The 22,776-nt window shown below is 40.6% G+C and overlaps 1 protein-coding gene across 7 annotated transcripts in view; it reads left to right on the plus strand.

Annotated features, from left to right (window-relative positions):
* FAM114A1 (family with sequence similarity 114 member A1) overlaps nt 1-22,448 on the plus strand; it is a 50,491-nt gene extending 28,043 nt beyond the window's left edge. For 6 of the 7 annotated variants that reach the window (XM_081020030.1, XM_081020033.1, XM_081020032.1 and 3 more), the window contains 11 exons: nt 2,696-2,804; nt 2,941-3,050; nt 5,883-6,017; nt 7,806-7,958; nt 9,194-9,317; nt 10,217-10,302; nt 11,024-11,200; nt 12,214-12,353; nt 13,706-13,778; nt 18,008-18,061; nt 20,743-22,448. In XM_081020030.1, coding sequence (XP_080876156.1) covers nt 2,696-2,804; nt 2,941-3,050; nt 5,883-6,017; nt 7,806-7,958; nt 9,194-9,317; nt 10,217-10,302; nt 11,024-11,200; nt 12,214-12,353; nt 13,706-13,778; nt 18,008-18,061; nt 20,743-20,844 — 1,263 coding nt within the window. In that variant the 3' untranslated portion in view covers nt 20,845-22,448. The remainder of the gene's footprint in view (nt 1-2,695; nt 2,805-2,940; nt 3,051-5,882; nt 6,018-7,805; nt 7,959-9,193; nt 9,318-10,216; nt 10,303-11,023; nt 11,201-12,213; nt 12,354-13,705; nt 13,779-18,007; nt 18,062-20,742) is intronic. The other variant, XM_081020036.1, reaches the window with a different exon arrangement.
* The last annotated feature ends 328 nt before the right edge of the window (nt 22,449-22,776 follow it).

Here is a 22,776-nt window from a genome sequence, read left to right on the forward strand (position 1 = left end):
CATAAATTCTGCAACACAGACATTTAGGATTGCTGTGTGAGGCAAGCATCGTCTTTTAAACATAGAAACCTGAAGCAGTGGGTTGCTCTGTTGGTGATCTAATGTACTTGCCATCTAAATATTTGGTCTTCGATTGGTGAATCATGACCCATTGGAGGGTTGCAACCTGGTCTAAGGTGGATTGCATAGTCTGCTAACCAGCAGCATAGCAACTGCCATCTAGGTGTGTTGTAGCTTAAGATGGACCATGGAGGTGCTATGGTAAGATTAAAAAAAAAAGTTTTACTCTCCTTTATAAACTAGTAACATAGCTACCAAAATAAATACTTTCAGAAATCTTGTAATTGCTTTGTTTGACTGGGAGAAGCAAGACATTCAGTCACATTCTTGTGCGCAGACCAAAAATGCTTGCCTGCCACAGGTATCATGGTTTCAGTGCATAACACCCAGCCCCATTGTAGATTATAAAGTGCCAAGCGACTGCATGGCCCCGCTAGACTTTCTGGTGCCAGTGTAACACAATGGCAATGATGGCAATACTCCCATAGTACCCATGCAAATAAGACATTGTCATTTCCTAGCTACAAGGATGCTATGATTATGATGGAACTAATCCATACTTAGTGATGTATGGAAGTGAAAGCTGGACCATAAAGAAGGCTGATCGCTGAAGAATTGATGCTTTTGAATTATGGTGCTGGAGGAGACTCTTGAGAGTCCCATGGACTGCAAGAAGATCAAACCTATCCATTCTGAAGGAAATCAGCCCTGAGTGCTCACTGGAAGGACAGATCGTGAAGCTGAGGCTCCAATACTTTGGCCACCTCATGAGAAGAGAAGACTCCCTGGAAAAGACCCTGATGCTGGGAAAGATGGAGGGCACAAGGAGAAGGGGACGACAAAGGACGAGGTGGTTGGATAGTGTTCTCGAAGCTACCAGCATGAATTTGACCAAACTGCGGGAGGCAGTGGAAGACAGAAGTGCCTGGCGTGCTCTGGTTCATGGAGTCACGAAGAGTCGGACACAACTAAACGACTAAACAACAACAACAACAACAACAATCCATACTTCCTCCAGCACATGAAGCATCCCATGGTCCAGTTTAGGAGGACAGCAAGTAACCCATGATAGCCACAATTTTCAGAGCTTCCCTCTGACAACGGTTCGGATGTCTTCACAGTTAAAACACAACCATCAGCAGTTTGCAAACCTTTGTTAAGCATCCTTGCTGAGGCTTCTATCTTCCTCCAGGTGCTCTGATTGGCTTCTCCTGCACAGACGTTTGGGATTCTCCATTAATGCCAGTGGGAGTTTTAAAAAGTATTTTGCTGGCAGAATGTGGCACTATGTTTCGAGGTGGGACCAACTTGTAAGTGAGCATAGTATCTGAGCTAAACCCCTGCCTAGCATAGTGTAAAGCAAATTGGTAAACATGTTTCTTTCAAGCAGTCAGCAAGGTAAAATTCTGCTTCTAAACTGACTTCTCAGTTTGGCTCCTTTGAGTCGTCATCCCACCCCACCCCAATATATGTTTTTACCCTTAGGTGCAATTTCTCAGCAGTTCTGTTTTATAATGTTGCAATATCTTATGTAATGGAATGATGTTTGGGGGATAGTTATTATTGAATTCATTGGTACATCTCATGAGTATTTTCGCTAGTGATCGCAAAACCTTGAAGCATTACCGGAACCTTTCTTCTCATCCATATTCCTAGCCCTTTATTGCATCTTGTTCTAATTGGATTTCGCTGAAGCGTAAAATTATAAATAGTTTGTTCCAAACCAATAACAATCTATTTTACCACCATGGCAGTTCCTCATAAAATGCTTACTTATATTTTGATTTATAAACTCCACTCAATTAACCACATCTTGTTGATAGCAATAAAAGGAGTGAACTAGCGAAGTCAAACTTAACGCTCTTCAGTTAAAGATAATGCAGTGGGCAACATGATCCCATGTGTATTTACTCAGTTTACTTGTGAGTAAGTATTCTTAAGTTGCTTGAAAAGTGCTGAAATTTGGATGGATTGTGCCCCCAAGAAATCCTGGCATTGATTTATGTTCTTCTATCTATATGTATGACTGGCCAAACAGGAATAATTCTATAACAACATGACAACAACAACTAGTTTTATTATTTACATGCTGCCCATCTGACTGGGTTGCCACAACCACTCTGGACAGTTGCCAACAAAACATTAAAAACACAATAAAGCATCAACCGTTAAAAACTTCTCTGAACAGGGCTGCCTTCACTTGTCTTCTAAAAGTCAACTAGTTGTATATCTGTTTGACATCTGATAGGAGAGTATTCCACAGAGCGGGTGCCACCACCGAGCACCCCCTCTGCCTGGTTCCCTGTAGTTTCACAGCTCGCAGTGAGGGAACCATCAGAAGACCATTGGGGCTGGACCTCAGTGTCCAGGCTGAACAATGGAGGTGGAGATGCTTCTTCAGGTATATAGGGCCAAGGCCGTTAGGGCTTCAAAGGTCAACACCAACACTTTGAATTGTGCTCAGAAATGTACTGGAAGCCATTGTAGATCCTTTAGGGCTGGTTTTATATGGTCCCACATTCAATCTGTCCTAAAATCTTAGCCTTTTATTTACTTTAGTTAAAATTCTCCTTTTAACTGGGTTATTTAGCTCATTTCACAGAACTGTTGTATATGAAATAATTGTGTCATTGCAGGCCATGGGCTAACAGCAGTTAAGGAAAAAGCAGCCACTCTCAGAATTCATGTCCCGGGAACACCAGAAGATGTACATCCTTCTGACCCAGCAGAAAGCCCCATCCCAGGTGATAAACATACCTTGCCTTGGCAAAATATTCTTAATAGGAACACAATACTATTGTTTTAACCTAGTACAAACTTGAAGTTTGAGGTCACATACCAGCATTATTTTCATTTGGCCCTTCTTCTTCCTTCTCAAAGACATGGACGAGACCACACAGGACAGCTCTTCAGAGAACACACCTTTGCCTTCATCTCCTTCTGCATCACGTGGAATGTTTTCAACCATCAGTAGTGCCGTACAGAACACCGTAAGCAATTCTAGTTACAAAAAGAGGGGAAAGGAGTGTACTTGTTATAGAAAGGGGTTTTTGGGTGTTTTTTTTGAAAACTACAATTACGGAAGCCCAAGAAAACACACCACGGAAAAAGTATGATATATACAATATATATTTTTTAAGTGTTCCAGTATTTTAAAATTCTGTCCAAAAGCGTTACCTGCAAAACTCACAATTTAATGTTTTTCAGTATATGTTTTGGAGATAATTCTTTTGGATTGGATTGGATTGCCTTTGACAAATATAGGATTGTAGCCGATTCTAGTCCTACTCAGAGGAGATCTGCTGAAATGAACAGCCATAGCTAGATTAGGTCCATTAATTACTCTTGAGTAGATCTCAACTGGATCCAACCTATAATTTATTTATTTGTTACAAGCTGCTCCATAATTACACCTCACATGTGTACGTATGGTATAACACTAACAAAACATTAAGCTGCTGTAATTTGCATTGTGTTTGGTTTCAGTACTGAGATCTTTCCCGCTCTGCATCCAGAGTTCAGGTATTTGGAGGGAAATATTTTGATTCAACCATAGACTGGTACCCTACTGTGGAATGATGATGCTGAACAATGTTCTATGTGTCAAGAGTTCAGAATATGATCTTCTTATTATTACTTGTCATCTTCCAATTATGCCACCCAGTCTCTCTCTTTCAAAAATATACTGTGATGGAGAAGGAAAGATTTGAAGTAGAATTTATTTATATCCTTAAAAAGCTGATACCATTTCAATGTAAGACAGCTTTTCTCATAAGGGTCTGTAGCATAATTTTATAAGTGAGAACTTGGCAGAAAATTTTAAGTTCCTGGAAACCTGGCATACCATGATGGCATGAATGATTGTCGTACCCTAATGAAAATCCAATCTATTCCAAGTATCTCTTAATATCTTCAGGGATAGAATGGGCAGCTCACCAAAAAGTGGCGTGTACAGCCTTGAGAATCTGCGTGCCTAGAAATTGACTCTTCCTGCTTGTTTTTTTATTTTAAAAAATGTAACACCATGGGCTTTATGGGCAGGATATGCCAACTTCAAAGCAAAAAAAAAAATCCTGTTAGGCAGTTCTCTTTTTATCCCCCCCTTGTGGGACACATCAAGCTCCCTAATCTACCCTGCGGACGACTTTGGAGTTTCTTATCCGAAGCCAAAAGCAGCTGGACTCAGCCTGATCTGAGTCTCTTATCCAAAGTAGCAGATGCTAGAGCTTTGTTTTGACTGACTATGTGTTATAAATGCTTCAGAGATTCATAAACTCCCAAACCATATTGATAGCAATAGAAGCTGTCATATCTGTGAATAATGCAGATGTTTCTATAACACCTTGTCAGGCTATATGTATGCAAGGCATGGGATTGATCATTTCAGCCTCAAACAAAGACAGCCTTAGGGCAGTGCAAGCAATTTATTATACAAAGTCTGCTTGCTTGCAGAATTGGCCAAACAAAGGCTGGCTCTGTGTGAACAGACCAAACGCTTAGTGCTGCCAATCCGTCAAAATCAAAGATGGCATCCATTGCCTCGTCCCTCTCAAGTGCTATGGATTTGTTTGTTTGCTTGCTTGCTTTGGAGATATCTTGCAGAACCTTGTGTGATCCAGTGAATATTACCGTATTTTTCGCCCTATAGGACGCACTTTTTCCTCTCCAAAAATGAAGGGGAAATCTGTGTGCATCCTATGGGGCGAATGCAGGCTTTCGCTGAAGCTTGCAGAGCGAGAGGGGTCAGTGCGCACCGACCCCTCTCGCTCTCCAGGCTTCAGGAAGCTATCAGCAAGCCTGGGGAGCCCGCGGGAGTTCCCGCAGGGCTCCCTAGGCTTCGGATAGCGGCCTGCTGCCCGGAGCGCAGGGCGCGCTGAAGCAGAGCGCCCCGCGCTTCAGGCAGATATCTGCAAGCCTGGGGAGCCTGTGGGAGTTCCCGCAGGGCTCCCTAGGCTGCGGATAGCAGCCTGCTGCCTGGCGCGCTGAAGCCGCGGCTGGGGGGGGGGATTTTTTTTTCTTTATTTCCCCCACAAAAAACTAAGTGCGTCCTATAGGGTGAAAAATACGTTATTTAAAGATGGAAATTTAAATGCCTATATTTACTCCCCACTGCTTTCCCTAACACATTTTGCCTTCAGGGAATTTCTTTCCACATCATGTTTTCTGCCATGCAGCCTCACCACATCATGGCAGAGGATTCTCAGGAAGGGGGAAAGGTTCTAGGGTGTACCCTCTGTTCAAGTGAAACATTAGTCAGCTCTGATGGGTCTCTCTATTGTCTCATGTGAGCTGAGATGTCACCCAATAAAATGGCCAAAGCTCCCCTGTGCATTGAAAGGGATGATCAGTCATGGAAAGCAAGCTGTCTTTCAAATAAGTTTATTTTCCATTACTGATCTTCTCACCGAAGAACAAAAAACGAGCCGCTGCCTAAAACAAAAATTATATTAATAATTTTTTCATGCCTGTGTTAGTGCTCCCTTGTTCTATTTTATTCCACAGAATGCTTTTCTTTTAATTAATTTAATGTGTTTAACTGTGGTACTTTTTCACCTGGAATCCATATTCAATATGAGAGATGACTAATGAAGTCATAAATCCTGCTATTTGCAAGGGGAGAAAAAGCAGAGGGCTGAGCAGTTATGGGCTGCGGATTCAGTGTTCCTATATAGCTTTATAGCTACATACTTAAAAGGTGTTTGGAACACAAAGCAAACTTATTTAGGAGCAAAAGCCGTTAAAATTAATGGGATTTGCTTACTTACGTATAATTGTGTTTAAGGTGTCCATAAATAAGATTATTTCTTCTCTGTTTCATGCAGGGCAAGAGCGTCTTAACTGGTGGCCTTGATGCTTTGGAGTTCATTGGCAAGAAAACTATGAACGTCCTTGCAGAAAGTGATCCTGGATTTAAAAAAACCAAAACATTGATGGAACGAACTGTTTCCTTATCCCAGGTGAAATAAGTCAATTTTGATAATAATGCAGTGTTAGAAAGTGGTGTAGACAATTACGACGACTGTATAATTGACTGTGATTTTGATTTTTAGAGGAAGGCTCTTGGAGTTTCGAAGAGCCACATAAAATCGTAGAATTATAGCGTTGGAAGGGACCCTATCGGTCATCTAGTCCAACCCCCTGCAATGCAGGAATCTCAACTAAAGCACCCATGACAGATGGCCATCCAACCTCTGCTTAAAAACATCCAGAGGGTAACCACTTATTCACCATCAGTATGAATGAGTGAGGGTTGCTTAATAGGCTATCTTCTATGTGGCAAATTTTCACACAAGTTTTCTTAGGGGATTGGACTAGATGATCCTCAGGGTCCCTTCCAGCTCTACAGTTCTATGATTCCATGGAGGTCAGCTAAACTATTGTTCATAAATTACGTAACAAATCAGTGCAGCTACCTTTAAACTCTTAAGAAAAAAAGAAACCTCCCATTTGAGGGGAGGGAGAATCTGCACTGGTTCTGTTGCCCTGTTTACACCTGTATATTTATGCTTCGCCTAGAAGCAGTGGTTTGGGACAACTAACAAATGTAATAAATAATACCTACCAAAGTATGCCAGGCAGAAATTCACCCAGAACAGTGTGCTCATGTTGAACACGCCATGTTTTCTTCATCATTCTGCCATCCAGCTTTGCTTTTATCTGACCCCCTCTCCCCCAGCAATAGCTCACTGTGTGGAAGCAAGGGGTTGCAATATGAAACTTGTAATATATATTACTATCAGTCACACTTTGCACTTTCCACACCAGTCAAAGTGATAGATGTCTCCTGTGATATCCAAAACTGGCGTGGAGACCCACTATATGTTTTCAGGAGTTTGCATGTGATACACAGTTTCATATCTTACTTCCTCAGTGGCATTAATTTGTTGTGTTCTTCGGTGAAGCATCTTTTTCAAGAACGGCCATACAGCATGTTATAATCATGGTTCATTTAGTAATTCATGGTAGATTTGTTGCTGTTTTTTAACTGTTTATTTGTGTTCTTATCTCATATTTTTATTTTGTGAACTGCCCTGAGACCTTTTGAATGAATCTAATAAATAAAAATGAAATAAATAAATAAATATTTTCAAATATGGTGTTTTGATTCAATGTCAAAATAGTTTTTGAGCTATTTTAACAATGTTTTGTCATAAAATCAAGAGCTAGTTAACTGCTGAAATAAACAGAGTTTTTAGTTGGGAGGGTACCTGCTGCTGCTCCAAATCGATGTTACAAAATACGATCAAAGAATTTAGTTCCAAAGTGTCAAACTAGCTTCTGATGATACAGTTGTGAATTATACTGAGAATGGGCTACAAAGAGAAACAGTGTAGTAAGCAGCTGTTAAGTTGGGGTAAGGGTTGGAATTTTTGCTCTCCAAAGTTAACTGTCCAAAAAAAAGAACAAAAACCAGAATTCACTAGAGAGACAGCTAGAATAATTTCCAGTTTAACTACCAGAAAGCAAAATCGCAGACAAAAAAAGGTGCAAGCCCCTTAAAAAAAAAAAAGCAACAAGAAGAAGCAAGCTACAATCACCACTAATTGCAAAACTCGTACAGAGAATACTGTTTAAAATGTTTTATTGGACCTGTTGTAATACAGTGAAGCATTTTACCTCTGCTGGTAAGATCTAACTCCAATTTTTATTCTTATTGCCCAGAGGAGCTGGGAATGAAGGTGATAAAATTTGTCAAATCTGCCATGCAACCAATTAACCAGCAGCTATGATCTATATTTCCACAGCTGTTGCGAGAAGCCAAAGAGAAAGAGAAGCAGAGGCTGGCCCAGCAAGTGACATTTGAAAGGACGGCGCATTATGGGCTGCTGTTTGATGAGTTTCAGGGTCTGTCTCATTTGGAAGCTCTAGAAATTCTGTCTAATGAAAGTGAAGCCAAGGTACGGTATATTGACTTTATAAATCAAGATAACAGGGATGCTTTCTGGGACATATTTCTCAAGAATATCTCCCAGTAAGATTGAAACCCTATCTCTAGCAAGCTCCTTAGGATCAACAGTTTGCACTTATTTATGTAGTCATTTGAATTTATACCCTGTCCTAGCCTGAAGGCTCAGGGTGCCTTACAATATTTGAAATTTCTACACCATCTCTGGTACATTGTGCCCCACAGCCACCAACGTTGCATTCTCCCTATATTTCTAACAGCTGCGCTCATTGCTTCCAATAAATAAGTAAAACATTTCTGGATGTAGATATATGCAGCTTGTAGGCTTTTGCAGATATAGATACATACAAGTACAAAGCATCTCTATTGCTCTAAAAAGTTCAGCAATTCAAGACACAACACTGGACCAGTAACACTGACTAACAGACAGATAGAATAACTGCAGACTACTGAGCTAAAATTTGTTAATTACACATATAGTCAGGGCACTGAGCCGTTACCATAGTAACTGGCTTGGCGGACCTTGTACCTGTGATTAGCTCATCCATAGGTTGATTTACGCTCATGAAGGGAATTAACTCCTTCTCATGTTCCGTTACTCCAGCACTATGCTATGTAATGCTACAGTCGTCATCACGTTGCCATTGAAGACAGTCCCACAGTGTTGTATTAGTGCATCAGTTTCGGTTGGCCAATGGTATGGGTGATGTAGACGCAGTTGGATGTATGGTACAAATTGTTTTTCAGCGCAGAATAGGGCTGACAGGTGCAACAGGATACAGCACTTTACCTGTGCAGTAGATTAAAGTGTCTTCTCCATCAATGCAGTTTCAGGGAACAACCAGAAGGAACGAAACATAGTACTGCTGCTAAAACTAAGGAAATATGGCCCTATACGTTTTGTGGTTAGGAGGCAGCTGGTGAACTATTTGTACACAGCTCTGAGCTCCAGATCTGTTCCAGAGGGCCCTCCAACAATCCATAACAGATTTTGAGGGGCATATAGGAAGCAGAATCCTATCCACAAGCTCTGCCTGTTCCACTAACAGACAGACACCATTGGATTTCACCCAGTGATTGCAAGCTGTGTAGACACTGAAACTGTATTTCTCCATTTTTCTTGCACATTATGTGCTGCAGATACACTGAAATGCTCAGGCGTGTGTGTGTGTGTGTGTGTGTGTGTGTGTGTGTGTGTATTCATTCATTCATTCATTCTTCTTTTAGATACAATCATATTTAACATCCCTTGAAGGAGAGGAATTGGAAAAAACAAAACATGCTTTAATTGCTATTAAAGCAGTCTTCCTTCCAGAAGAGTCAGAAAATGAAGACAACGAAGGAAAGAAAGGTAGCTGCAGAATTGTCAGCACAGCACATGTGTGATAGAGGACTCTACATGTTTAATTAAAAACAATTAAATCAGTTATGAATGACCCAATCCTCAAAGTGATGTTTCTGAAAAACTTTCCCACTGAAGATACTGGTGTCCAAGTCAATATTTATTTGTTTGTTTCATAAAATCATATACCACCTGATTGTTTAAAAAAAGCCACTCCAAAAGGGTAAAACATTATCATAAAGAATATATGCGGCACAAAATCAAAGAGACTTACACATGCATACATACCTTAGTAGAAGAGTGTACCCGCTGTTAGCAGTCTCTAGGGTTAGGAATAGCAAAACTAGGAATTATAGATCAGATCAGCAGCAACTCACTGATGGGTTAGATCTAGGCACATTCTGATGTTGCCCATCCCCCTTGTCAGGCGCGAAGCAGTGCTTCTTAACTGGCAAGTGCTCCCCTCATTTGCTACTGAGAAGTCATCCCAAGGGCTTTCACATCATCTTGGGGGCCTTGGGGCAGCCATTTATTCCCCAGTGCGAGCAGCACCTGACAGTTAAGAAGCCAATGTCTCATGCTTATAGCTGGGTTGGTGCCACTCTCTCTATATAAAGCTATATCAGAAATGTTGTAAGACAGGAAAATAGAAAACTGGTAACCAATCTATTACTTACGACAAGAACTGAAATTGCTTCCAAGTGGAAAGTGGAAACTACATCTATTGAAGAATGGCTTAGAAGGTAGAATAATGTGATGAGGAAACGTACTTATTTGCTAAGATTTAAGGAAGAGAGCAAGAAGAAATGCCTTAATAAAAAAATAGGATTCATGTTTTTTGGGAACAGACTATAACTATCAAAATATTTCAAGGGTCGTTTTTTCTTGTTTCCTTTTTACTTTTGCAGCAGATGCGGGAGATGAGTTTGTGACCATGCTTACAGAATTGCTCTTTGAATTACATGTTGCTGCCACTCCTGACAAACTTAACAAGGTGGGTGACTTTGTTTGCCTTTGGGGAAAAAGGATTCTGCCCTTCTTCACCAACACAGGGAGCATACTAGTTTTAAATAGCTAGTGTAGCACACCAGGAGGCAGAGCAGTAGTGCAATTGCAGCTTTGGTAAAGTGGTGGCTGTAAGCAGAGAGTTGTAATGAAGAATTATGAGTTAAACCGAACATAATTGGAAAAAGAGGTTATCTGCCTGCACTGTAATTAATATGTCCACATATTGTTCACATCCAGAAAATAGGATTTCTTGGAAAAAGAGATATTAATTGCACATTTCAAGTTTGTGAATCCTTATAGACTGTTTCTTCAGAATGTGACATAAAGCTGCTAATGTTTGAGGCCCCAAAAGTCTAAGTCAAGAAAACCCAAATTCTTTATTCAAAATTATGCAGGTCATAACAAGGGGTGAAATCGGGAAAGAATGGTGAGACGTTTGGGGATGTGAAAGACGTTCAAAACAATGAAGGAAGGAAAATAGCCACTAGCATTGTTCTGTGAATGCTTGTACAAACACTTACAGAAATATTCATGCACTGCTTAAACAGTGGATGCCGTAGTTTCATGCTTCCATGAGACAGTTTTGGCCAGTGAAAAAAATCAGGCAGCCTCTTTCATACAGTATTCAAAATATGTCATTCTAATGCATATTGAAAGAGCAAGTCATGCTTCATGCTAGATTCTCTTTTGTTCTGATTCTTTTGCAGGCTAGAAAGAAAGCTTATGATTACCTGGAAGAAGCTAGACTCCCCGAATCTACAGAAAAAATGGAAGAGAACAGAGAAGAGAAAACGAAAGTAGATGAAGCAAACCAAGAAGGTGAAGAAAAGCTTCAAACAGGGGAATCTGGAGACACAGAAGAAACAAAGAACAAAACTGTAGAGGTGAGAGATCAGCAGATTTCAGTTTGTCTGCCTTTCATATTTTGTTATTACACGTAAGTAACCATAGTACTAAGGGACGCAGGTGGCACTGTGGGTTAAACCACAGAGCCTAGGACTTGCCGATCAGAAGGTTGGCGGTTAGAATCCCCTCGACGGGGTGAGCTCCCATTCCTCGGTCCCTGCTCCTGCCAACCTAGCAGTTCGAAAGCACGTCAAAGTGCAAGTAGATAAATAGGTACCGCTCCGGCGGGAAGGTAAACGGCGTTTCCGTGTGCTGCTCTGCTTCGCCAGAAGCAGCTTAGTAGTGCTGGCCACATGACCTGGAAACTGTACGCCGGCTCCCTCGGCCAATAAAGCGAGATGAGTGCCACAACCCCAGAGTCGGCCACGACTGGACCTAATGGTCAAGGGTCCCTCTACCTTTTATTTAACCATAGTACTGACTTGAGCTGATTAAGTTGTATCTGTGTGATATATAGTTTGACTATTTCCAGGAATGAAAACCTTTCTCTGTCCCATCTGAATATGATTTCAAATCAGCTGGGTCACATCCATCACATTTAGCTTGAAATACTGTGCCTATTATGGACTTAAGTAAGTGGGATTAAAATACATTTTCCACAAATCAGCAAGGAAGATTCATGGACACAGCAGACTTAATGCACATACAGATAAGAGTTAGGTGTGCGTCCTGTGCACATTCACATTGCAAGGCACATGCAGATCCGTTTGAAATGTCCCTTCCAGATGTTTTGGACTACAACTCCAACGAGCTGTGCTGACTGGGGTCAATGAAGTAGTAGTCCAAAACTTCTGGAGGGCACCAGGTTAGGGAAGGCTGCACCAAACAGTGGTAGTTGGACCTTTCTAAAATGCATACACATGGAAATCCTGCAAACCAAGGTAGGACCTGACTTCCCTTTTCCTATGGTACTTCCCACCACTACCTTCTCCTCCTCTTCTTCGTTGAACAATGCAGTTCATCATACTGAGCCTTTTGTTTTTCCTTCCAGGAAATTTACATGTTGTCTATTGAAAGCCTTGCCGAGGTAACAGCCCGTTGTATTGAACAGCTCCACAAATTAGCAGAATTAATCCTTCACGGACAAGAAGTTGAGAAGCCTGCCTTGGATCAAGCAAAAGTTCTAACAAAGTGAATATATTGACATTCTCATTCTTTCAATGTGTGTGCAGTGCTTATTGAATGCTGCTCCTTGCAGAAGATGACATTCAGTATTGTTTTGTCTTTCTGCTGCAAGAATACTTCCACTACTGCTTCATCGGTGGAGGAGTTTTGCAGGTGCTGCAGGTGGCAAATCCTATTTTAAACACATTTCTGCTGGTGCAGCACATCTCTGAATTACGTACCCAAGTCCTTGGATCTACCAGATGTCAGGAAATGCAAACAGTCCTAGGAATTTAGTCAATCAAGTGTTTGTTAGAAAGTAATAACTAATAGAAAATACAAAAACTATAAAATACCAAATCACATCATGAAATGAATCAATTGTTAATTATTAACACTGACAATCTAGAAACTAACAATCATATCAGGACAGAGATGTGGCAACAGTCAGCTGTTTTTGCCACCCGTTTGGTAATAGATTTATTAGTCTCATCAAGGAAGATACTCAAAACAGTATCTTTAGATTGACCAGGAAACCTAATAGAATCCTAGGAACTGAAATTGCTTAGATGCTCAAAATTCTGTTAAGAGGCTTTTCTAACCTCCTTCAAAGAGTTTCGCTTTTCAGTGTACTAGATGGTTAAGTCCAGTCAAAGGTGACTATGGGATGATGGAATCCAGAGCACACAAAAACTCTGTTTACCTTCCCGTCGCAGTAGTGTCTATTTATCTACGTACTTGCATTGTCTTAGCAGTATGAGAATGCCCCTAGAATGCCTTCTTACGTAAGCTGCCATTAATTTCAAATCTAAGAACAAAGGAAACGGCCTTGTACCAAGTTAGACCATTGGTGTGTGTGTGTTTTTTTAGCTAAGTGTTGTCTACAGCAGTGTTTTCCAAACTTGGGTCTCCAGCTGTTTTTGGACTACAGTTCCCATCACCCATAACCACTGGCCTTGCTAGCTAAGGATGATGGGAGTTGTAGTCCAAAAACAGCTGGAGACCCAAGTTTGGAAAACCCTGGTCTAGAGTGACTGGCAATGGATCACCAGAGTTTCAGACAGGGGTGTTTCCCAGTCCTGTCTGGAGATTGCAGGGAATGCATCTGGAAGTTTCTGCAAGCAACTCGTGTGTACCATTGCAGAAATTTTAAGCCTTTTAGACTCAATATAACATTTCTCCTACTGCATAAATGATGTTGCTATTACTGCTATTGTTTCTGTAGCAATAAACATGTTTATGTTGGTATGCCCTTGACAGTACAATACTCTTATAAAGATGTAACATGGTGCATATATTGATTACAGCAGTAGCAGTTAATTCATCTGTGCTGTAGTGAAATAAATATATTAGTGATATTTCCTTTGTTTCTTTAACAGTTTAACAAGTACAATGTGTAATGAAGTTTCTTCCCTGTCGAAAAATTTTGCTGATTTCTTAACTTCAGTTGGGGTAAGTTATTATGCATTTTTATTCATTTACAAGTCACTTTTTAATGTCTTGAAGTCTTATTCCTTAGTTGAGTGAAAGTAGGTACACAGAAATCCTATTTCCATTGATTATTGAATTTCACCACAGAGCCATAAGCATAAAAATACTTGGGGATCTATTTTAACTATGTCCTCTACTATGTTTGCCCAAGTTTTAGGTCTTCATTTTCTGTGGTCTCTAGGTGCTGGGCAAGCAAAGTGTGAATGAGCCCTAGATTGTGATAGATATTATGGGACAAGACAAGAAGGTGAGCCCAGGGAATGGATTAAAAAAAGAACAGGTTCTTCTGGAATGGGGGGTGGGGGAACCCTGAGAAATGCAAACATCCAAGACTGCAACTAAAGATAGATCATGTCTGGACTATCAACACGATTTCGAACATAGTAGTTTTTGAAAGGGACCATCTTTCAAAAAGATGAAAAGCAAAGCAGGGAAACTTTTATTTAAAAAATAGTAATTCCAGTGCAGAATTTCAACATGCTTCATTTTTGTTTGATGGTGGAATTTTAAACAAGACTCCTGTGAGCCATTTTCATCTCCCTTGCATCAGCAAGCATCTTTTCAGAGTTTCTTTTAAAATAACATAATTTAATCATATTGCTTTCACTCTGAATAATTTATGCTGGTGGCAAGTTACAGGAATTTGTCTATTTCTGCATTTTCTCCCCGTGTTTTATCATATTTCTCCGAGGCAGTCTTGATAAATATTTATATCAAACCCAAAAATCCAGCGTGAAATATTAATCTGATCCAACTTCAGAACTAGGCATCTTACATGACTTTTAGTTTTGACCTTGGTTCCTCTGCACTTCAACAGTTTTGCTTGATTTAATCACATAATTTAAAAGAGATTCAGCTCTGACTTGCTATGTGTTCATAGCAAACAAGTCCATATATAGCTATGCTACCAGAAGTTGGTGCTGAGCAGCAAAAGCTTTAGCCCTGGAAGTTGGGCAACTTCTTTCTGATGTGAATGTGCCTTTTAATGTGAAATTTCCTCTCTAGTAAGAGCGTATGTTTACTAGCCCTCTGAAAGACACCAAGTGATGCACATTTTACAGGTGTACATATATTTTGTACTGAGATACCAGTATTTGAATTTTAATGTAAAGTGAGTAGAGATCCACCTTGGTCACGTTGAAATTAATGCCGTTACCACATTCATAACCAGACATACAGCTGGGACTGCAAAGGACAGGATGGCATCTCTCCTATTCCATACAGGTGAAACTCGAAAAATTAGAATATCGTGGAAAAGCAGTAAATGCTGCTGCCTCATTGTCCAAGCACACTGAACCAACACCAGCTGATGACATGGTTCCCCAAATCTCTTTTCTGATGAGAGCAGCTTTTGCATCTCATTTGGAAACCAAGAACCCAGAGTCTGGAGGAAGAATGGGGAGGCACACAATGCCAGATACTTGAAGTCCAGTGTGAAGTTTCCATAGTCTGTGTTGATTTGGGGAGCCAGGTCATCAGCTGGTGTTGGTCTACTGTGCTTCATTAAGTCCAGGGTCAACGCAGCCGTCTCCCAGGAGATTTTGGAGCACTTCATGCTTCCTTCCGCAGATGAGCTTTATGGGGATGCTGACTTCATTTTCCAGCAGGACTTTGGCACCTGCCCACACTGCCAAAAGTACCAAAACCTGGTACTTTGGGATTACTGTGCTTGATTGGCCAGCAAACTCACCTGATCTGAACCCCATAGAGAATCTATGGGGCATTGCCAAGAGAAAGATGAGAGACATGAGACCGAGCAATGCAGAAGAGCTGAAGGCTGCTATTGAAGCTTCCTAGTCTTCCATAACACCTCAGCAGTGCCACAGGCTGATAGCATCCATGCCACGCCGCATTGAGGCAGTAATTGATGCAAAAGGGACCCAAACCAAGTACTGAGTACATATGCATGCTTCTACTTCTCAGAGGTCCAATATTGCTCTATTTGCAGTCCTTGTTTTGCTGATTTCATTTAATATTCTAATTTTCTGAGATGATTAATTTGGGGTTTTCATCAGCTGTACACCATGACCATCACAATGATAACAAATAAAGGCTTGACATATCTTGCTTTGCATGTCATGAGTCTATCTCATATTAGCTTCACCTTTTAAGTTGAGTTACTGAAATAAATGAACTTTTCCACGATATTCTAATTTTTTGAGTTTCACCTGTATATAGCAACCAGAGTTGCAGCTATAGTACTTCAACACTGGCAATGGGGCAGCAGCATTTACTGCATCTGAGAGCAGAAGGCTGGCTTAGAAAGTGGTGGGCAGTTCACGTGGCAAACACTCCTCTGTCCTTCAACATCTCACCACCGCTCCCTGATCCCCAGCATTTGCTACTTGAAGTGGCCACCTCACACTGCCCAGTGGTAGGGAAGGCCCTGTATACAACTGAGGCCAAAACTGTCGGCGGTGGTTGTTTACAGATGTGATTGCTCTTACTGAACTAATTTTAAGTCAGATAGCAAGGCCAAGGAATAACTGCAAGAGGACCATATAAACCAGTCATTATGTAGATTTAGAGCAGATGAGGCTCCCCAGATTAATAGCATCTCCACACAACTGCTAAACAATGCTGTCATTTAATAACCACATTGTAACTCTGCCCTTCTCACTTCAAGAAAGCAGTTATTGAGAAACAATAAATATTTTTATTCTTTATCGCTATAGATCTCCTTCACAGTGTTTGCACTAACTATTGATTATATCAATCAACATTGTTTTAACAGGCAATCATTTCTTTATGTTTCAGTGGCTTGTATATGCTGAAATAAACAAGGGGATGGATATTGGGGTTTTTTAATTACTGACTTTGAAACAGTATTGTTGTTTTTATTATTTCAGGGCTCCCCCCCCCATCTCTTTTTACAATCTCTTTGGGGCTGGCATTATTTTTAGTAATAATCATCACAACAGCAGCAGTAGTAGTAATAATAATATTTGCTTAACACTTGCTGTGCATAGTGCTTTATAGAATAATGGTAAAAATATATATTTTAACCCTGAGGTGCTTAAAATTTGACTAGGGAAAACAATAAATAAAGGGGGAAAGAACTAGTGGGAATGTAAATGAAAAGAATATGTGTTCCATTCACACATATTTAGCCTTAGTTTCAGTACGGGATGAAAAATAAGACTTTATAATAATATTTTAATAATAATTTTATTATTTATACCCTGCCCATCTGGCTGGGTTGCCCCAGCCACTCTGGGTGGCTTTCAACACATATAAAAACTTAATATAACATCAAACATTAAAAACTTCCTGAATCAGGACTGCCTTAAGATGTCTTCAAAGAGTTGGGTAGTTCTTTATCTCCTTGACATCTGATGGGATGGCATTCCACAGGGTGTTCCATCATGGACAAGGTAAATTTGAAGGGAGGCAGATGTCACCAGGTAGGGGTTCTGGAAGGCAGTGCCCAGCACAAGAGGTAGCAATGGATGAGGCCACATCTTTTGAAAGTAATGACAAGGAACTTGTGCTGGATCTGGGAGTGGACAAGAAACCATTGTGGAGATTCAAACAGTGGTGGGTGGTGGTTTGGGGTAGCATGGGGTACGGATGAAGGGAAATTGAAGCGGTACTACCAGAGCTAATCCTACGCTCCTTTTGGTGCATTTTCATCAGCCTCCCTGCTGCTTTGCCTCTCTCCTTCCTGGTAAGCAGTAGCCAGTCGGCTATCAGGAGGTCAGGTGAACACCATTGCCCCACTGCTGGATTTAAAGGAGGGAGACTACCAGCAGTGGGCCAAAGAGGAAGAGTGGGGAAGAGACTGATGAAGCAATTTCTATCCACAACCTCACCATTGGAAAAATAAACACAGCTCGCTTTCTGGGATCCAAAGAAAGTTGGTTGTGTTGAAGACCAGTTGAGATTGCTGAATATCACCAGGATTTAAGCAAGGCTGAATTCCTTGGACTTGTTCCACTGTCTTCACAAAGCCTCTAGCATATTTTTGTCTAATCTTTAAAAAAAAACACCCTTTCTGTAGTTTTGCATCAATGAAAATGGTATTTTGTATTTGACACTGAACATGTGCATATTTTGTTTATACAGTAAGCCAGCACCTTCAGAATCTCACTCTTCAAAACAAATGTATTACTAAAGCAAAGAAATGTTTTATTACCACTTTCTCGATGTGTCCCTAGCATTAAACCTTGCCTGTGTTTTCATCTGAGCAGAGTGACAAAAAAGCCGAAGTCCTTAACCCAATGGTCAACAGCGTACTATTAGAGGTAAGTGTGCCGCTATTTTACATAAGGAACCACTTTGCTGTCTTTTTCAAATAAAGCTAGCATACATTTATGTCCCTATGAAGAACCATAAAAAGTAATGGTTATCACTGTAATTCCGTGCCATTTCATAAACAGTATCATTGTGCTTTAATCACTCATCTGTGAGAGCTTAGCCATAACAGCCGTGCTGCGTTTTCCAGGAACATTTGTAAGACACGGGTGAAACGCTTCTTCCTACCTCTTACCATAATGCATTGGAAAGAACTTACTGGACAATTTACAGTTAGTTCAGTAAGGTAGCTTTGCTTTCCATTCCAAAAAAAAAATGCCTAGGAATAGACTCTGAACCTTAATAAAGTTTCTGCTGCTCATAAATCACTAAATATAATCTCTGAACTAAGATGAATGCTGGAGGACGTGCCATTCAGTTCAATGGAGCTTGCATAGACAAGGTTCTCAGTAGGCTGTGCCTATTTATTCATGTTAAAATTTATATATCAATATTCATCTAGAAATAAATTTCAGGGTGGTATGCAAAGGAATCTGAAATTCCATGTGAAACAATGATTGCATTGTATGGGCCTTTTGCATTATTTTGCCTCTAGAAATCTATGGTCCCTACAAATGTTGGTACTCTCAGAATTCAGACAGCAGATAACTGGCATTTCCATTGCCAGAAGATCCAAACAGAGCCAAACTAAAGTTTCCATTATATATATATATAAATTGTATTCCCCTGGCTGTAATTCACTATTGGTTGTTGCTAGGAAATGGCCATCAGCCGGCTCCTGTGTCAACTGCAGGAGTGTCTACAATGTAGGACATGTATCTGCAAATTCTTGGGTAGGATTGGCTAGTTTTCTTAAAGCTTTTATAAATATATATATATAGAAAGCAAGACAATCCTTCGTACCTACTTTCTGTGCTCTGTTTTGAAGGCTTTGTTTTTTTGTCTGTCTGTGACTCAGGAGTTTATTATTCAGATGGGCAGCATTCCTAGTAATTAAAGGGTGGTATTCAACTAAGTGGGGACGCGGTTGGTGCTGTGGGTTAAACCACAGAGCCTAGGACTTGCCAATCAGAAGGTCGGCAGTTCGATTGGGTGAGCTCCTGTTGCTCAGTCCCTGCTCCTGCCAACCTAGCAGTTCAAAAGCACAGCAAAGTGCAAGTAAATAAATAGGTACTGCTCCAGTGGAAAGGTAAACGGCGTTTCCATGCGCTGCTCTAGTTCACCAGAAGTGGCTTAGTCATGCTGGCCACATGACCCGGAAACTGTACGCCAGCTCCCTCAGCCAATAAAGCAAGATGAACGCCACAACCCCAGAGTCGGCCATGACTGGACCTAATGGTCAGGGGTTCCTTTACCTTTACCTTTATTCAACTAAGTGTTACTCGATAAGTAGCCACACTGAAATTATTGAAACTTAGGTTATCGTGTTCATTAATTTCAGTTGATCAAGTCTGAATAACAGTTAGTTGAACAGCACTCTCAGCATACTTTTCTTCTTCAAAATGCCCCTGCTGGTGTGGGGTAGGGATTTGTATCAGAGCTGTGGCACAGGGGGAGGAAGGATTAACCAGATTGACCTCTGTCATTTCGGGAAAATGGGCACGAGAGTGAGGAGTCGTGCCCACAAGTGTTCTCCTCCACAGATATTACCGTATTTTTTGGACCATAACACTCACTATTTTCCTCCTAGAAAGTAAGGAGAAATGTCTGTGCGTGTTATGGAGTGAATGCCTACAGATGGCGGGGGGATCTGCTGCAGTTGTGAGCAGAGGATCCATGGTTCCCCTTCCTTCCCTCCTCCATGGCTCACTTTGAAACAGCAAAGCGGGAGAAGAGCCGCTGGGGGGGAGGGAGGAGAGGGACAGAGAGCCTGCTTGCTTTAAAGGAGCAAAGCGGGAGAGGAGAGGAGTCTTCTCCTCTTATACCCCTCTTCTGCATTATTAACAGCATCCTTCTCCACCCACCCCACGCGTGTTCCTTGTCCCTTGAGTGCTTTTCCTTCCCTCCCCACTTAAAACGTGGTTACAAAGCACGGATCCACATGGATCCTCAGGATTTTTGCATTGGGCTACCCCAAACTCACCGTCAGATCACATGTCTGTGGCCACAGCATGAACCACAAAAATCATACATCCACTGTTTCGTTTAGACTATTTTTTTTCTTGTTTTCCTCCTCTAAAAACTATGAGCGTGTTATGGTCGGGTGCGTGTTATAGAGCGAAAAATACGGTACTTGCTCTGGGAAAGGAATTTGGATTCGGACTGTGACATTGCGGAGAAATGGTTGGAATTTCCCGAGCCACAAACCACAGTCTTCATCCATACCATTTCCCTCACACTGTTTTCTGAAGAAGAAAACCAACCCAATTATTTTGCAGCAAATTCCAGTGTTCTTTAAGCAAATACGTAATGTCACATACACATGTACACATGTTCAAATAACGGTGTGCATGTGCTTTGGAGCGTCATCCAGATTAGATTTTTAGATTTCCCATGTGGACATGTTTATGGCATCATCATATTATGTGCTTCCTGCGGCAGTGCATAATGCATGTATCTCCCCCCCCCCAAGCTGAAAGCAGGCTGCACTGATTTCAAGATAAGTGGGGTTGAAAGGCACTGAAATATGAAATACACTGCAATATTAACATACATTTTCTTTCCTCCTTAGGGTTGTAACAGCACCACTTATATCCAAGATGCTTTCCAGTTATTGCTTCCAGTTCTCCAGATCTCTCATCTCCAGAATGACTGTTCAAAAACACTACAATGACCACTTTGCATTTAAAAGAACCATCAGCCTAATAATCTCTTGGTTGTGTTTACAGTTCAAAAATATGTCTGATGCCTTTAAAAGACACTAAATGCAATTTTGCACATGCAGAATGAGTAATACTCTTGTATTTAGGTAAACCTATTTAAACATACAGTTTCATAATAGGGGTGGAAACTGTCATATTCTTTGTATTAATTTAAGGTAAAACGTGTTTATTTCTGTTTTATTGGTTGAACTTCATTTTGGGATATTGCTGTACTAACTTGCATCCCATTTTGAAACATTTGCACTGGCCTATTTGCCCAGGGTGCCAGAATGAAGTCTCCTGATCCAAAATCAGTGTAAAGAACTGAGGCACAGTTTGTTACGCTCCAAACTAAGTAGTCTGGGGATTCAGCACATAGTAGGGTAGCAGTTCTCTGCATGCACGAAGGTGAGGCAGCATCTCCTTATTGAAGTTCAACGGCGCTTTTCCCATACCAACAGTTTCATGTAGCTTAAATGTAACATAAGTTTTCTTGCCTTAACGGAATCATGAACTAATGGCAGTGCTTCTTTCATAGATGCAAAGTCACAACCTCGTCGTTTAGATTGCTGATTCATTCAGAGGCCAGCATGAATCAATGATAGCATCCATTCATGCTTGTATGACAGCCATTGTGCAGAATGCATCATGAGATTGTCTGCACTTCCTGGTCTGGTCCAAGCTTTCTACTGCTGCTTCTCCCCAGTGGCAATCTCCAATGTGTAAGTGCTTTTTAGAAGGGTAGCCGTGCTAGTTTGTTGCTGCAGAAATGACAGCGGCACTGTAAAGATTGACAAATTTATTATAGCATAAGCTTTAATGGACTATATACTACTTCATCAGATATGTGATGGCGTTTAGATGACAGAAAAGGTTGACAGTGGTCTCAAACAATGAAATGCAAAATATGCGTCTGAAAATTCAATTAAGGCATGAATGTGTGCAAAATAAGCACACTGACAATTCGCAACGGCACTAAGTGTTTGTGGCTGCCAAGCAGTGAAGTCCACCAATTTCCACATGCTACTCTGCCATTACTATTGACTTCAGGGTCTTTGTGGAAAATTGTGATTTATCACTACTGTAGACACAGCGATAGTGTTTGCTGCCTCAAAGTGGAGTGCTGCTATCATATGCCAAACCAGTGCATTATTTATGGTAGAAGTCCAGTCTCTAGTTTAGACGAGGCTATTCAGAAAACTAAACTTACTAGCAAGTATGGTGCCTTCCATTAATCCTATTGAATAATGAGCTATCATTTTGCTAAACACAACCTTTTTTAAAAAACAAAAGGTCCAAGAGCAGATTGTTTGCTTGAGTCCTCACCTACCCAACTTATTGACAAATGTCATTTTCTCCCCTAAAAAGTATGTGCATATAATCATTTCTAAAAATTGATATTTTACATTAGAAGCATTATGTTAAGATTTTATGTTGCTAAAATTCACAGACAATTAAAAAAAAAAAAATCTCTTGTGATGTGTAGCGCTTATTGCATCCTGCATATGGGATTCTCCTTTCATGTTTTATCAGCTAATATAAACATCAATAAAGCTAAAGACAATGTTTGCATCCAGTAACTAACTACATTCAGAATATTGTAAAAGTTGTATCTGCTTTCTTCTCTACTTTTCTTGCCGGCAAATTCTGATAAGAGATTATCAAAAGACATTTCTCTTGTAAGATAGCGTTCTGTACAGAGAACAGATACAGCATTGTTGACTGTAATTAAAGACAACTTGGAGAATCCTCTTTCTTCCTCACAATTTGAAATGGGCAGGGCTAGTTAGATAAAGGCAGAAAGCTTCCAGATCCTTACTGTAAATTATCTTCAAGCCAGCAGCTTCAGATCCTTCACATTCCTCAGCAGTATTTAAGAAGTGAGATAATTTAGTTTAGCTTAG

Source organism: Podarcis pityusensis, assembly GCF_964106645.2.
Source record: "Podarcis pityusensis genome assembly, chromosome: 9".
Classification (NCBI taxonomy): domain Eukaryota; kingdom Metazoa; phylum Chordata; class Lepidosauria; order Squamata; family Lacertidae; genus Podarcis; species Podarcis pityusensis.